At 44.4% G+C, this 15,228-nt stretch overlaps 1 protein-coding gene across 1 annotated transcript in view; it reads right to left on the bottom strand.

Moving 5' to 3' along the window:
• The window catches only part of LOC140476505 (kunitz-type protease inhibitor 1-like), a 65,702-nt gene extending 50,859 nt beyond the window's left edge, over positions 1-14,843 (bottom strand). Inside the window, exon 1 of the mRNA XM_072569240.1 lies at positions 14,136-14,843. Within this exon, the coding sequence (XP_072425341.1) occupies positions 14,136-14,559 (424 nt within the window). The 5' untranslated portion in view covers positions 14,560-14,843. The remainder of the gene's footprint in view (positions 1-14,135) is intronic.
• Between the last annotated feature and the right edge of the window lie 385 nt (positions 14,844-15,228).

Below are 15,228 nucleotides of genomic sequence, written 5' to 3'. Positions count from 1 at the left end.
ATGTATTGGCCCTGGAGTGGGTCCAGAGGACTTCACAAGAATGATCCCAGGAATAAAAGGCTTAACATATGAGGAACATTGGAGGACTCGGACTATACTCTATGGAGTTTAGAAGAATGAGGGGGAAATCTGATTGAAGCTCTCAGAATACTGAATGGCCTGGACAGAGTGGACATTGGGAAGATGCATGATGAGAGAGGGGAGGACCCAAGGGCACCGCAATTCCGCCCCAGACGTGATCGACGATGCTCTCCACCGCATCTCCTCCACTTCCCGCTCCTCCGCCCTTGAGCCCTGCTCCTCCAATCGCTACCAGGACAGAACCCCACTGGTCCTCACCTACCACCCCACCAACCTCCATATACATCGTATCATCCATCGTCATTTCCGCCACCTCCAAACGGACCCCACCACCAGGGATATATTTCACTCCCCTCCCTGATCAGCGTTCCGAAAAGACCACTCCCTCCGCAACTCCCTCATCAGGTCCATACCCCCCACCAATCCAACCTCCACTCCCGGCACCTTCCCCTGCAACTGCAAGAAATGCATAACTTGCGCCCACACCCCCCCCCTTACTTCCCTCCAAGGGATCCTTCCATATCCGCCACAAATTCACCTGCACCTCCACACACATCATTTACTGCATCCGCTGCACCCGATGTGACCTCCTCTATATTGGGGAGACAGGCTGCCTATTTGCGGAACGTTTCAGAGAACACCTCTGGGACACCCAGACCAACCAACCCAACCACCCCGTGGCTTAATACTTCAACTCCCCCTCCCACTCCACCAAGGACATGCAGGTCCTTGGACTCCTCCATCGCCAGACCATAGCAACACGACGGCTGGAGGAAGAGCGCCTCATCTTTCGCTTAGGAACCCTCCAACCACAAGGGATGAACTCAGATTTCTCCAGTTTCCTCATTTCCCCTCCCCCCACCTTGTCTCAGTCCCAACCCTCAAACTCAGTACCACCTTCCTAATCTGTAATCTTCTTCCTGACCTCTTCGCTCCCACCCCCACTCCGGCCTATCACCCTCACCTTACCCTCCTTCCACCTACTGCATTTCCAATGCCCCTCCCCCAAGTCCCTCCTCCCTACCTTTTATCTTAGCCTGCTTGGCACACTTTCCTCATTCCTGAAGAAGGGCTTATGCCCGAAATGTCGATTTTCCTGCTCCTTGGATGCTGCCTGACCTGCTGTGCTTTTCCAGCAACACATTTTCAGTAAAGGGAAGACCATTGAGAACAGAGACAAGGAGAAACTTCTTTAGCCGGAGAGTGGGGAATTTGTGGAATTCATCGCCAGAGGGCTGTGGAGGCCAGGTCATTGAGTATATTTAAGGCGGAAATAGATAAGTTTTAATTGCCAAAGGGATCAAAGGTTATGGGGAGAAAGTGAGAAAATGGTGTTGAGAAACCTATCAGCTATGATCAAACTGCAGAGCAGATTTGATGGACCGAATGGCTTAATTTCTGCTTCTATGGTATTATGGTCTTAAACAGTGTTAAGTATGGGTGTGGGGGATAAGAGAGATGCTAGGGATAGATAAGAGTGTTTTTCAGGAAAATACGATTGCCAAAAGAGCAAGAGGGAAACAAAGGCTTACCAGATGCGTTCCTGGAATGTTGGGATTCTCCTACAAAGGTGGGGCAAACTGGGATCTGTATGGCTCTAGCGTTTCGAAGAATGAAAGGTCATCTCATTAAAATGTACAGAATAATTTGAGTGCTAAACAGAGCAGTTACAGGTAAGATGCTGTGGAGTCTAGAACAAGAGGTCACATTTTAAAAAGAGAGAGACACCACTTGGGTCCAGGATGAGGAAATAGGATTTTACTCGGAGGCCTGAGAACCTTTGGACTTCTCTATCACAGAACTGTGAAAACTCAGTCTCTCAGTATTTGGAAGGAAGAAATTGAAACATTTCTGATTACCAACGGCACCTAGGGTTATAGGGTTGGGGTGAGTAAAAAGCAATGAAGTATTTGATCAGCCGTGATCATATTAAATGGGGAGGCTAAAATAAGCACTACCACAGTTAGGCGGTAGTGTGGGGGGTTAAAAAAAAATAAACAGAAGGGTGCCCTTTTGTGAAGGGCACTGCTTGTCACTGGCCACTCAGGTGTTTTCCCTTTTGAGAATTGGATCAGTGTAAAAAAAATGGGGAGGCTGGGGTGGGTGGGTGTGGAGGGGGGGAAGGGGGGGAGGGGGTGCAGACTCGATGGGCTGAAATGGCCTACTCCTACCCCTATGTTCCGAATAAAGTCGAAGGTCTACAGCCGGGTGGAAGGTAGGTGATATTTTATATGGGAAAGAGGGTGACATTGAGATGTTAATGGGGCATACAGAAGACCAGGCCAGACCCCATCAAAACATTTTAAAGAAGGTAGCCCAGACCCTAACTATTTTAGTTGTTTTAGGCAGATGCAAGATGGATATTCCAGGAGTGATGGAGCTGGCCAAACCACTTGGTTTCCAGTAAAACAGATTTTTTTTTAAAAAGCTACTGAATAAAGCACAACCAGGATTTAGAACAGCTAGCTGAAAAGCCAACCGATGTGATACCCTGCAACTTAACAAAGGATCTCTTCTGGTTTCCTGCAACATTCTCATAAACACACCTTAGCAAAAAAAGGTAAATTCAAGGATAGCACAATTACAACATCTAAAAGGCATGTGAATGATGGTACATGAATAGAAAGAGTTTAGAGGGATATGGGCCAAGTGTTGACAATTGGGAGTAGATTAGGGTTGGGATATCTGGTCGGTATGGACGAATTGGACCACAGGTTCTTACAGAAGGGGACAGAGGGACAGAGGGACAACCTTTCCGCTGAAGCCATTTCCACCTAAAACCAAATTAAACAAGAGAGAGAGAGAAAAAAAAAAAAAAAAAAAAAAAAAAAAAATCGCTGAACTGGTAGGACTGGCCACTCCCCTTTCATCGTACAACCGTTTCAAAATAAAACCCTAAAGCCTTTTCTCTGGTTGTCTTGGGCAGTACCTGTTCGCCATGGGCAAAAACTCCCAACTCCAGACAAAATCAGAACCTCTGCCTTTTACAACCTTTCTTGAAAAAAAAATAAGGACAACATAATTTTGTTGAAGGGGCAGTATCATTACACAAAGTGACAAAAAAAAATGAGCTGGATGACATGGAGCCCACTGCCGACAGTGATCCCCCACTACTGGCTTGGCAGATTTGTGTAGGCAGTGTTCCCCACTTCTGGAGATGAAATTCCAGGGGAGAAGGGAATCTTGACTAGCCAAACTAGCTGTAATGTCAGTTTCCCACCAATTCTCCAAATGGGGTAGGTGGGGTCCCACTTCCACAGGATTAAATCAACCCCTGTGTCTACAGGAGATGTTGATGGGAATAGCAAAAATCACCAGCAATTGCTACTATCCAAAAACAGAAACAGTAGCAGTGGTTACAAGCTGAAATTATTGAATGGGACTGAATCCGGATTGCTGGAAAATCCCTCCCTTACGTTGAGCTCGACTGTAAGTGACCGAAGACAGAGAGATCAAAGCGATAGGAAGCAGGGTGCGAAAAATCACAGATGCATGGAGGTTTGAGGTCACATCTACAGCCTGATGGAAAGCTGTATTGCAATCTACAGTTGGGATCCCCACCTTAATGGTGATGTATAGTTAGGGCAACGCTGCACACTTCACAAACCACTATTCATGCTGGTGTTTGCTGCTACCTTCCCCTTTAATTGGAGCAAACTACTGGGGTGAATTTATAATTGTAACGGGCCAAGCAAAGAGACAAAATACACAGTGCTTTTGGAGCGCTTAAGCATGAACCCTTTCAGACCCTATACAAATGGAGGACACCACATTGTGAGCAGTAGATTCAGGATTCAAAATAAAAAGCATAAGAGACTCATTGTTTATCCTGGAAAGAGTGATTAAGGCCCTGGAGGATGAGAAGAGATAAATATGCAGCGTCGCATCACCTACACAGGAAATGCCAACAGATCAGGAGACAGAGAAGCAGAAGTAGACCATTCGAGTCTGCTCTGCCATTCAATTAAATCAGAGCGGATTTGATAATCCTCAACTCTACATTCCTGCCTTATCCCCATAAACCTCAATTCCCTTACTGTTCAGGATACTCTCTCAGCCTTGAATATATTTAATGCAACCATCTCGACAGCTCTCTACATTAAAAGAATTCCACAGTTTCACTACCCTTAGGAAAGGTTCCTCCTTTTGCTTCTTAAAATGGGTGACCCCTTACTTTGAAATTATGCTGTCTGATCCTAGACTCTCCCACAAGGAGAAATAACCTCTCCACATCTACCCTGCCAAGCCCCTAAACAATGCTGCATGTTCCAATTAGATTTCCTATCATTCTGGGAGGGTGAAAACAATCTTGTAGATATTGACAGCCTGAGTCCAACCCCAAGTTCAAACTCAAAGTAAACTATACTGGCAGATAGCTTTGAACTACATTTGTATGGAGTTTGACAGTGAGGTTTAGTTTATGCACCTATTATCTTTAGTACATTATCTTGGACCAGCTATATCCGGTTGACACTGACCCAGGAAAGCAGAGTGGAAATCTCAAAGCACGCATTATGTGGCTCTGTTCCTTCAGTAGCTCAGCCAACCCAACAGCAGCATGGGAAATCTGCAAGGTCTTTTCTGATTTTGGTGTACAGGTGGCTACCTCATTGGCTTTCAAGGATTTCAAAAGTGAGAGCATGCAATTTGTCTGCAAAGCATAAAGGCATCAAATATTCCGGGGACTCTGCATTCTGCATCGTTGTATTTTTGAAACTGGTCACTGAGCCACTATTAAAGCGAGGATCAGGATGGGGAGAAGAAGATGGGGGAAACTGAGAAAGAGAGAGGGTAAAAGAGAGAAAAAAAAAAGGGAGAACAAAATTGGCAGACAATAAAGGAAGAAAAATAACTCGACCAACAGAAGCAATGGCGCTAATTGATATGATTTCTTTAACAGAAAGAGATGTCCCAAGATGCTTGAGCAGTACAACATAAAACAAAGTACAACACTGAAAGTATGGAGATATTACAATCGATGACAAAAAGCTGAGCTAAGCTGACGGGTTTTAAAGACCATTTTGAAGAAAAAGAGAGAGGTGTAATGGGATAGAATGGTTTAGGGATGGAATCCCATAGCTTAGCCCTGGGCAGCTACAGACACTGCCACATACTTTTTTTATTCGCTCATGGCAAGCTAATTAACATCAAGGATACACAAGAAGTCTGAATTGGAAAATTAAGGGCTTCAGGAGGTGACACAGAGAGAGGGCATGATGAAGAGGTTCAAGAACAAAAGGATGAGAACTTTCAAATTGAGGTAATGCTGGTCTGGGGACCCAACTGTGGTCAGTGAGGAATTCAGACATGCAGTTTTGGGAAATCAGATAGTGTTTCAAAAAGGAAACCAAAACCTGGTGTAGTTTCTTCATATATGGCCTTAGTCGGGCAAATATTGTAAATTTAAAAGCAGGAATTTGACTCTCTGCCATCTCAAAATAACCCATATGTTCCTTTAGGCAGGAAGATAAAAGGCAACAGCTGTTGAGTCACTCACTAAGTAAACTTGTTCCTACGTCTGCCTTTGAGAAAGTAGACTACGCCAGAGATTTTCTCATGAATTTGAAAATTTTAATCCCTGTAAACTTGTGGCACTCAATAAGAGTGCACTCACAGGGCTGCACTGCCCGGGTGATGTTCAAAACATGACACATCTAAACAGAACCCACCCACGTGGTTGGAAGTCTGTTCGCATTCTAACAGTGCTGAATAGAACACAGCTTATAGAACTGGATAAAGGTGCTGCTATTCCTTATACCTGCAGTTCCTATTCAGTCGCCTATTTTCATATGGCACTGGTGAAGAGGGTCCTGTTAAAAGTTACAGGATTAATAGTTTGCTCTGTGTCACCTAGTTTCAGAGAAGACCAAGCACAGCTCAAGTCAAAGACTGCACCACTACAAATTCTTTGATTCTTTGTAACTTATGGATCTGAAATTCAATTAAAGCCTGTGTTTAGCCTGACTAATACACAACTCACTTGTGACACCTTTACAAGTAAACAGGATAACATGATGTGTGGCTGCCACAAGAGACCTCAACAAATAGGTAAATGTCACTCAATATTTGTACTCACACTTCTTACATCTGAGAATTTACAGGTCATAGAACATTACAGCGCAGTACAGGCCCTTTGGCCCTCGATGTTGCGCTGACCTGTGGAACTAATCTGAAGCCTACCTATCCTACACTATTCCATTTTTATCTATTTGTTTATCCAATGACCATTTACTCATTTGTAATGATTTGTACTGTTAACTCATCTACCTGCTTTTAAGTCATGAATGCTATTTATCCGGAGGTCAAGTCAAGAGTTGGATAGAAGCACAAAGTCTGACCGCAATAAAATAACATTTCTGCATTTTAATAACTGTATTAAAAATGGGTCAAAGAAGCTAAAGGTGAAGCGATTAAGAGGTCTTTGCAGATACGTGGAACAATATTTTTAATTCATTGAGCCACTGCAACCACTACTGCAAATTAAAAGCTGAGCTTTACAGTGAATAGGGTACTTTACAGTAGGAGTGAATGGAAGTAAGAGTATACAATGGTCTAGTTAGAACATGTGCTTATACTCAAACAAGACCTGGTTAAGGGGACAGAAGGAAATATTCCAGCTTTACAGAGAGGGATAAGACTGTCCTTTAACATCAGCAAGGAGTCGGGGATTAATGGCTTCAAAATCTCTGAGGTATGGTACCAACAAATTCACAAACAACTTCTTCCCTGCTGTTATTACAATTCTGAGTGGACCTTGCAAATATTAAATTTAATGTTGTCCTCGCTCGATTTGTGCTTTCTCTGCCACTGTCACATTGTATTTCTCGCTCTGTTCTATTGCCCTAATGCACTGCGAGGTATGATTTGCCTGAATTGTACGCAAAACAAACTTTTCACTGTACCTAGGTACATGCGACAATAATAAATCAAAACAAAAAAAAGGTAAATCCAAACATCAAGTGAAATTACCATCACTTTATTGTATAACCACTGCAGGCAGCCTACAGGTTATATATATTTTCAATGCTATTCTGGAGCAGGTGGGACATGAACCCTGGTCTCTTGGGCTCAAAGGTAGGGACAGTACCATTGTATCACAAGAGACCTTTATACTTTGTGTGATAACCTACTGGTTACATCAAGTAGTTCAAGCAGCTACTGGGACCATAAGGAAAACACATTTTCCATAGCGAGTCATTAACCCTTTCAAGATTTCAGCAAACTGAAGGTCTTTCTGCCATTGTTGGGAGAAAGTGAGAACTGCAGATGCCGGAGATCAGTGCTGGAAAAGCACAGCGGGTCAGGCAGCATCCGAGGAGCAGGAGAATCGACGTCTCCAGCATTTCCATTGTTGCCCAGCTTTCACATGGACCTGTCAAGCTTAGGGATCACTCTGCAGGCAGCAGTAGGGTGAGGCAGAGCTGGGAAGAGGAGAAAGGGGCGGGAGGACTTAAAGAAAGGGTAAATAATGGTCAGTTGCTTCTCATCTCATGTCACTCAGCCACGGAAACAGACCCTTCAGCCTAATCAGGCCATGCCGAACATAATCCCAAACTAAACTAGTCCCACCTGCCTGCTCCTGGCCCATATCCCTCCAAACCCTTCCTATTCACACATCTATCTAAACACCTTTTAAATGTTGTAATTATACCCCTCAAGCTCTGGTATCTCAGCTGTCAGGTATTCAAGATTGGAGACCCTGACCCCTGAATGCACTTTAATCAACGTCAGGACATGCTTCAGACAAAATGAGCTCCTCCATCCATATGTGTGGAAAAAAAAGAGTCCTCTCTTTCACACTATCCACCGCTTACAGCAAACAAATCACAGTGATACTAACACACTCACATGCAGACTATAGAAATTCAGTAACTTTGGTCTCTTGCATATCCTCAGATTTTCTTTGCCCTATCACTGTTGATCATGCTCGGACTTCTGAGGTCCTAACCTCTGGAAGTCACTTAAGAATCAGAGAGACCTACAGCATGGAAACAGGCCCTTCGGCCCAACCTACCCATGCTGCCCAGTTTCACAATTAAAGTCTTAAGCCTCTCCAGCTTTCTCTATTCAAAAGTGCACCTTGCAACCTTCCTTTTCCACACAGTTTCTGGTCACCCTCTCTAACATCTCCTTCCATGGTCTGATGTCAAACTTGTACGACTAAGCTCCCATATGCTTTGGAATGTTGTTACTACTTTAAAAAGGTGCTAGGTGAATGCACATGTTTGCTGGTGATAAGGTGTGGACACCAGATCAAACTGGCAAAGGCAGATTTAGAGTGGGGAGGGGGCAGTGGCTTTCCTTCACATAATCAACCAAAGATGGGAAGAGACTTACAGGTCCTGCAAAAAAGCAGCCTCAGAATAATTAAGTGACTGTCAGATCTTTCTAGATGAAGTAGCAAACATGGGTGGGAAACTGTCACAATCTGCTGCAAATATCCGCATCTCAATTTAAACGCTCCCAGTTCTCATGAAAGGTCGTTGATCTGAATTGTTGACTGTTTCTCTGTCCACGAGCACCCGAGTAGTTCAAGCTTTTTATTTTATTTATGTTGACTTCCATCCCATTACCTCTGTCTGCCCTGGACATCAATTCCATGATCATACGTTAACTCTAAAGAGAGCTTACTTTTCTGATTCCAGCCTATGTCAGTGATGACCAAAGTTGGCTGACTCTGCAAACAATCAGCTGGAAAACTGGGCAGAACTGAAGGTTAGGTCATGACCTGAAAGGTGCAGAGGAGCAGATCGGTGCAGTAGACTGTAGTCCAATTCAAACCATCACGCTCGCAGGTACGCACAGAACTGCAGAAAAACAGGCTATTTGACCCAACTCATCTTATTTACACTAAATCTTCTCCCACTCACTTCGAGGGCAGCACGGTGGCACAGTGGTTAGCACTGTTGCCTCACAGCGCCAGAGACCCAGGTTCAATTCCCGCCTCAGGTGACTGTGTGGAGTTTGCACATTCTCCCTGTGTCTGCGTGGGTTTCCTCCGGGTGCTCCGGTTTCCTCCCACTGTCACAAAGATGTGCAGGCCAGGTGAATTGGCCATGCTAAATTGCCCGTAGTGTTAGGTGAGGGGTAAATGTAGGGGTATGGGTGGGTTGCGCTTCGGAGGATCGGTGTGGACTTGTTGGGCCGAAGGGCCTGTTTCCACACTGTAATCTAAAAATAACATTTTGAACACCATCTGCTGTCGCTCAGCGGCAGTGTTCTTGTTTCTGAGTCAGTCGTCACAGCTTTAGATCCCACCTGAGAGAGAAAGCTGAGCTTATAACCAAACTGACACTCTGCGATAGCGCTGAGGAAATGCCACACTGCCAGAGGTGCCCTCTTCAAAGTGAGACATTAAATTGTAGCCCTGTCTGTTTCCTCAGGGACACTTGCAAGATCTTATGGGCACGATTCCTGGGATTCTGGCTAATACTCGCACACGAACAACATCTCTAGAACAGATTTGCTCTTCTCCTTGTATTTGGAGAGGTCTTACTACATACTTTGTCCACCCTGGTCCATCTTGTAAGTCATATGACTCCAGGTTATAGTCCAACAGGTTTATTTGAAATCACAATTTGAATTTTCCCTTGATGAAGGAGCAGCGCTTTGAAACTTGTGAGTTCAAATAAACATGTTGGACGATAACCTGGTGTCATGTGACTTTGTTATTCACAAACTGCATTTAAAAAGAACGTGACTGGCCATCATGTCCTTTGTGATAGCCAAGGTCAGCAAAGGGGTTATGAAAATGAAAACCTTTCTTTCTACTCTTTTCTCTCTCGCATACTTTTACAGTATCTCCTGAAATACAATAGACCTTGGTCACTGCCTGATCCCAATGAAACATAAAATATTCGGAGGGGGCTTGACAATGTGGTGCTGAGAGGATGTTTCCTTGTTGAGGAATAGTGAAGGGGGGGCATAGCTTCAAAATAAAGGGTGTTCTTGTTTAAGAAAAAGATAGGCTTGAATGTTTTCCCTCAAATGGCTGTTAGTCTAAACAGTTTTCTCACCCAGAGAGAGCAGTGGAGTCACTGAACATGTTCGAGGAGGAGGTAGACAAATGCTTGATCAACAACGGAATGAATGGTTACTGGGAAACAAAAGGGAGAATGGAACTTAAGGTCAGAATTAGATCAACTCCACAGGACGATCGTTCAGTGGTTAGCACTGCTGCCTCACAGCACCAGGGACCTGGGTTCAATTCCCGCCTCAGGCAATCATCCGTGTGGAGTTTGCACATTCTCCCAGTGTCTGTGTGGGCTTCCTCCGGGTGTTCCGGTATCCTCCCACAATCCAAAGATGTGCAGGTTAAGTGAATTGGCTATGCTACAATGGCCGTAGTGATAGGTGCACTAGTCAGGGTGGGTTGCTTTTCGGGGGGGGGGGAAGAATGTGGACTCGTTAGGCCGAAGGGCCTGTTTCCACACTGTAGGGAATCCAATCTTATTAAATGACCGACTAGGCTTGATGGACCTATGTCTTATGAATTTAAGAATGCGTATTTCACACTCCAATCAACTTCCAGGTAAAGATGTTTTTCACGGAAGGATCCTTGAATTTATTAATTATCCTTAAGTTTATGGTCTCATTCACAAATGAAAGTATTTTCTCTGTACCTCTCCTATCAAACTCCCGCGTAATGTTAACATTTGTATCAAACCAATTCTCAGTCTCCTGATTTCCTCAAGAAAAAGAGATCCAACCTACTCAATAGTTTCCGTTTTTTGTGAACTCAATTCTAATACCACTTTGGGGATTTCTTTTCTTCCTCCATATCTTTGCAGGATCAAAGTCAGAATCAGGCACAGTACTTGTAGCGGTTTGATAATCAAGACTTGTATGAGTTGAAGATAACAACTCTGCTTTTTAATTCTAATCCTTTAGAATTACAGGGCAACCTTGATTGTCCGAACAACACGGGCGGGGAATATTTTGTTCGGATAATCAAATGTTCGGATAAGTTTACCCAAGCATCGGGATCTTGATATCTTGTTCAGATAATCCGAAATTTGGATTATCCAGGTTATATTTTATTGATTTTGCTCTGAATATGGGCTCTTTCACCAGTATGATACTTCTTTGCTCATCCTCAGTAATGTGGGCGTCATTGGTAAACCAACGTTTACTACACATTTCTTGTTGCACTCTGCAGGTGGTGAGCTGCCATCTTGAACTAATGTTGCAATTTGATACAACCAAGTATGGAAGGCAAGGTTACTCTTAACTCCATAGCCTGGGAACACCAAAATTGCCCCCCGGACATCAACTCCAGCGGGAAGTACACATGCATTCATGCTGGGTTAGGATTTGATCGTAAGTTTGCCAATGCATGCCTCCATGATCAAGAAACTAGTTGACTTCCAAACCATTGGAGTCAGACTGTCACACAATTCAGTGGTATTCAGAGTGACAGGGAAGTTATAAAAGAAAACAGATGGCAGACGGATTAGGACACAACTTCCTGTATGACTAACATGGACTCTGACTCACCGGGTGATGAGAGACATCTTACATTAGAATATTGCTCTAGCAAAGGAATCAATCTGCAAATGCAGCCAACCATAATGCAGCGGAGGGATTGTCAGCATATAGTCATCACACACAAGGTATTAGGTATAAACTAAAATGATTGCAGCAACATGTAAATGAGACAAAAATATGAACAGACTCGCAGGTCATTGGGAGACCTAGATTCCACAGTCGTTTCAACTAGAATTTATATTCTTGAATAGATTCCAAAAAGCTGGAGCCTGAGCAGATTTTTACATTGAAATGCTTGTTGCTTTCTGAACACCTACATAACGGGACTTTGTTGTAGACAAATTGACTGTTGTGTTTCCTACACAATGATAGTTTTAAAACTGACGTACAATGGAACATCCTATCATTATCAAGCGACGAACAGCAAGCTCTTCCCTTCAAAGTGCTGTAGAAATTGCATGAGGTACCCTGATGTCATTTAAATATTACTCATTAACACAGACGAGCTTGAAGTGTTATCAATATTTAACCTCAGTGTGCTTTGTTATTTCACTTTGGAGCTTTGCGCTCAGACAGAAGTGCAATTCCACAGGGATCACCAACCTCCTCAGTTATTGCTCTGCCAACCATTCTTCATCAAACTGAGCATCAGTAACCAAGAGGAGAAAAATCCACTCGGGGTAAAAACATTTGCTTCCTTCACACAGCTGGTGCAAGTCAATGGAGTGATGGTTTGAAAACAGGAGTGAAAATTTAGCTTAAGTATTGTGAGGCACGTGCCCCTGTTCATTAATGATTACCAGCATCAGCTGCTATTGCAGCACCTCAGTACGAGAATCACAGAAACCACAGGCTAATTCAACCCACTTTGGGGGCACAGGTTAGTTTTGATCAGTCTCATGCCCCACAGCAATTCACAATATGGTATTTGTCATTTCCCTCCTTTCCCAGGCCTTTCATTTGCCCTGCATAGATGAGGTGCTCATTAACAGAGAGGCAATCACTCCTGATGAAAAAAAAAGAGGAAACATTCTTCAGACTTGTTCCTTTTTCTCTAAAATCACAACACCACTCTGAGTCAGAAGGTCATACCATCAAGTTCCATACCAGAGACTTATAGAATTTACAGTACAAGAGGTCATTCCAACATTGTGTCTGTATCAGCCCCTGAAACAGCTACCCATCTAGTCCCATTCTCCAACCCTCCAATTTCATCACTTTCAAATTTAGATCCAGCTTTCTTCTGAAACCTCAGAATCTGCCTTCACCACTATCCCAGATAGTGCATTCCAAATCCTAACAACTCTCGGAGTAAAAAAAGGTATCTCATCTCACTCGTGGCTCTTTTGCTGACAATCTTGAAAGTGTGACTCCTAGTTACTAACCAAAACAGAATGTCCTACTTTACCCTATCATCGTTGTTCATCCTTTCGAACACCTCAAAAAGGTCACTTCTTAATCATCTCTGCTCAAAGGAGAACAAGCCCAGTCTCTCTAATCATTCCTTGCATCTGAAATCCCTAATTTCTGGTATCATTCTTATAAATCTCCTTTGCACTCTCTACAGGACTTTAACATCTTTCCATTATTAAGATGCCAAGAACTGAACACCATACACCAAATAAAGTCTGACCAATTATGATGATTTGTAGAGGTGAAGCATATAATCTCAGCTTTTTGCTTGTGGCAACCCAGGCCAAGTCTGATCTTACAGGTAGGTATTAACATCCCATTATTTTAGAATTACCGGCATTTCCCTCAGTAAAGTAATAATCAATAATTATTCCTCAACTGACATCACACAGAAATAGATTATCTAATTCTCATCCCTATCGCATAGGTGTTTTTGGGAGTTTCCAATGGTTTCAAATTGGCTACCAAGTTTCCTTGGGTTACAGCAGAGGCTGAACTTCAGAAATTGGCAGTAAATGGCTTTTGGGACATCCGTGATTACATATATACAAACTGCAGCAAGAGGTGGCTTGTTAGAAAGTTTGCTCTTTCACTTCTGAGGTCATTGAATATTACTGTTTGAGAGGGTGACAGGAACAGACTGATACCTACACAAGGAACACAACTGCCTGATCTTCACACGCCATCCTGTTCGGTTATCAGAACACATCGTGCTCATGACAAAAGAGCCTCCAAACCACTTGAAAGTTGACACCAGAGGAACTTCCGCTCACTTGATGTATCAGGATACATTTTGACACACAGCGTTGGCATCCAATTCACTCTGGGATACCATTGGTGATTAACCAATGGTAGCGCATTGACCAGCTAAAACAGGGGGGGGGGGGGGCAGCTAAGGACGTGTCAGGAAGGATGTGGCAAGGTGGAGAAGAAATTAGCATTTGGGAGGTGGAGCAGGCTATTCAGCCCCTTCAGCCTGTTCTGCCACTCAATTTCCCCCCTTCCTGGTAGCCCATCCCAATAACTCAGGAGGGTAAAAGGGCACAGCAAACAGTACAAAGGGCAAAGACAGAGGGAAGGGAGAGCTGGTGATAATCTCCTGCCTTTGGTAAGTGGGAAGAGGGTCGGGTGGTTACAGTGAGGATGCCACTTACCTGCACTAGGTATCCTAGGTTTGATGTAGGCCTCATGGACGGTGTTCAGTATGAAGTTACTGAAGCCTTCTCTCCTGAAGAACTTGCAGACATAGACCTGGTTGTAGAGGCAGTTGAAGAGGAAGCAGCCACTGATCTGCCTGAGCAAGGGGTCCCGTTGGCTCTTCTGGTTCTGGTCCTCCAGCAAGACCACATTACAGCCCGGCCTCCTGCAGCACATCCGCACACAGTCTCGGGCACGGCTGACATTGGGAGAGCCCAGGAAAGTGGCTCCGTCAGCCACCGAGTCTTCGGTGTCCAGCACGAAGTCATCCCGGCCCAGGACGTAGTTGCTCAGGCACTGCTCGTCGCCGGTAGCCCGGCACACCTGGAGCAGGTACAGGAAGAAGGGCAGGAGACGGAGACTGAGGCGCACACACAACATTATCGCAGCTCAACTTCTCCGTCTGTCCCGGATCAATGGGGCGCTGGCTGTCCCAGGTAAAAACCCGGAAACTGGGCGAGCCAATGTACTCCACACCCACCGACCACACAACAGGAAGTGTAAACCAACACCTCAAACTCAACTCCGCTCCACAGGGGACGGACACAGCCTGGGATTACAGGCGCTTTATTCGGGGGGGTGCTGGCCACTCAAGCCATCTTCCATTCAAAGCCACTTAGCGAACTGTAACAGGCTGATCATTCACAGGGAACCCCCCACCTCCAGCTCAGCAACAGGCTTCTGCAACCGGGGAACTGAGGCTTGAACAGAAACTTGACACTCAACACCATTTACAAGAAACTGACACTCAACAGGCTGACCATTCACAGGAAATGAACACCCAACCAAAGGCTGATCATACCCAGGAAACTTACAGTCAATAACAGGCTGACCGTACCCAGGGAACTTATAGTCAACAACAGGCTGATCATACACAGGAAACCTACAGTCAACAACAGCTGATCATTCACAGGAAACTGACACTCAACAACAGGCTGATCATTCACAGGAAACTGACACGCAGCAACAGGCTGATCATTCACAGGAAACTGACACTCAACAACAGGCTGATCATACACAGAAAACTTACAGTCAACAACAGGCTGATCA

The sequence above is a fragment of the Chiloscyllium punctatum genome, chromosome 4, assembly GCF_047496795.1.
Source record: "Chiloscyllium punctatum isolate Juve2018m chromosome 4, sChiPun1.3, whole genome shotgun sequence".
Taxonomy (NCBI): domain Eukaryota; kingdom Metazoa; phylum Chordata; class Chondrichthyes; order Orectolobiformes; family Hemiscylliidae; genus Chiloscyllium; species Chiloscyllium punctatum.
This window is presented reverse-complemented; position numbering and strand designations above follow the sequence as displayed.